At 48.8% G+C, this 1910-nt stretch overlaps 1 protein-coding gene across 1 annotated transcript in view; it reads right to left on the bottom strand.

The window, feature by feature from the left end:
- Nucleotides 1-516: 516 nt before the first annotated feature.
- LOC101655386 (histone H2B type 1-L-like) overlaps nucleotides 517-1910 on the bottom strand; it is a 2153-nt gene continuing 759 nt past the window's right edge. The window contains exon 2 of the mRNA XM_045284669.1: nucleotides 517-1904. Coding sequence (XP_045140604.1) covers nucleotides 1617-1904 — 288 coding nt within the window. The 3' untranslated portion in view covers nucleotides 517-1616. The remainder of the gene's footprint in view (nucleotides 1905-1910) is intronic.

The following is a 1910-nucleotide window of genomic DNA, read 5'->3' as shown; positions in this document are numbered from 1 at the left end:
AAAAGAAAGAAAAGGTCAACTTTTATAGTAAATTGGAATTTGCATCCTTGCAACTATTTAATTATTTTAAAAGGGGGTGTTTTCCTTTTAGATGCCAATTTGAAAATATATGAGATTTTAGAGAAGATCCATATTGAGGGGAAAAAGGAGGAGTGGGAGAGAGGTACCGTAAGTAGCTGTCCCTGTGTCAGGGATGTGACTTATATGACGCGTTCCTGGCTCCTAGAGTTCAGCCCCCTCTCGACCCTGCAGCCTAGCTTGGACAAGTAACTGGATTTCTATAGTGAGATGACTTGCTAAAAACGATAATTATTTATTCATTTATATTAAGGTATATATTCCTTGCCTGAGTTGATGACACTAGTTTTCAACGAATTTTCAAAATCGCAGCCAGAGGCTTGTGGACAGTAAGAAAAGTCAGGCAAAGATAAAAGGTAAGCACGGCCTCGCCTGGTTGGAGACGTCACACTACAGCGTTTTCCTGAGCCAGATGATTCTCAAAATAAAGGCCATGAATTCAGAGAAGAAAAGAGATCGTTTATTGAATTCAGCTGGACAAGCAAGAAAGGCAGAGTGATCAGCCAATAAAAGCCATGTTAATCACAATGGTTCCATTCCTGTTGCGCACGGGCTTCCTAGAATGGTGGCAACTCTATGGCAACTAACAGTAAAGCTTTACATAAAATAATAGCGTGGCTGACACCGCGAGGCCAAAGGAGCCAAATTTCAGTTCAGGGTTGGGGCGGGGAATGGGGTAGGGGGAAGGTAATTCTCTTCCTCTTACATTGATTAAAACATCACTTGACACCTCTCCTCCCCGAACATAAACCCACTGTCTTGAGTCGATCCGACTTCCCGGGGGGACCCCTTATAGTTTTCAAGGGTACAAATCTCAGGAGCTGATAACCATCTTTCTCCCGCCAGAGTCAAGGGGCTCCAGCGCAACCCAGGGCTCTAAGCCCCCAAGCAAAGCAAAGGGTTAAATCTACCCAGGGCGGGAGTCAACTTCAAGGGCGATGTTGCGTTTTCACTGCGTTTCAAACAGATGCTGCCTATGTACTCCCAACGGACATGTAACTGCTTGAGAATAAGATGTCTGATCCAAGGAAGCGCCCAGTACGTGTCCGGTGTCAGGCGTGCCGATGGCACAAGGTGTTCCTGGGGCAGCTACTGCTCCCCGTCCTCATACGAGCAAAGCAGGCTGCCGCGCTTTCTCCAGCGCTTTCTCCAGGCCCACGAGTGCCAGGGCAACAGGCTCATTAAATTGCCAAGGAGCATTTGAATGTAAAATCTACTTTAACATTGTGATTTTAATGACTGGATGTAAAGTAAGATATAGTTCTGTCACCACCTCCCGCGAACATTTCAAGGACTTTGCCCCGCAACAATTTCTACCCCTGACTTCTGTAATGAGCAGTTCTACATTCCCGTATTGTACGCCAAATCTCAGTTGCACTCACATTCAGACAGGGCCCCCAGAGTAACCAAACGCTAGAGCATTTGTAGATGGCTGAGTGAAGCAGAAACCTTTAACGTGTCCGAAACCCTTTTTCGATCAAGTGGGTGGCTCTGAAAAGAGCCTTTGGGTTCGGTTTCGCGGCTGCGGTGGAAGCGCCTCACTTGGAGCTGGTGTACTTGGTAACCGCCTTGGTGCCTTCGGACACGGCGTGCTTGGCCAGCTCCCCGGGCAGCAGCAGGCGCACGGCCGTCTGCACCTCCCGCGAGGTGATGGTCGAGCGCTTGTTGTAGTGCGCCAGGCGGGAGGCCTCGCTGGCGATGCGTTCGAAGATGTCGTTGACGAAGGAGTTCATGATGCCCATGGCCTTGGAGGAGATGCCGGTGTCGGGGTGCACTTGCTTCAGCACCTTGTACACGTAAATGGAATAGCTCTCCTTGCGGCTGCGCTTGCG

The sequence above is a fragment of the Echinops telfairi genome, unplaced genomic scaffold, assembly GCF_000313985.2.
Source record: "Echinops telfairi isolate 266 unplaced genomic scaffold, ASM31398v2 ScPeMD7_7469;HRSCAF=8507_0, whole genome shotgun sequence".
Lineage (NCBI taxonomy): Eukaryota > Metazoa > Chordata > Mammalia > Afrosoricida > Tenrecidae > Echinops > Echinops telfairi.
This window is presented reverse-complemented; position numbering and strand designations above follow the sequence as displayed.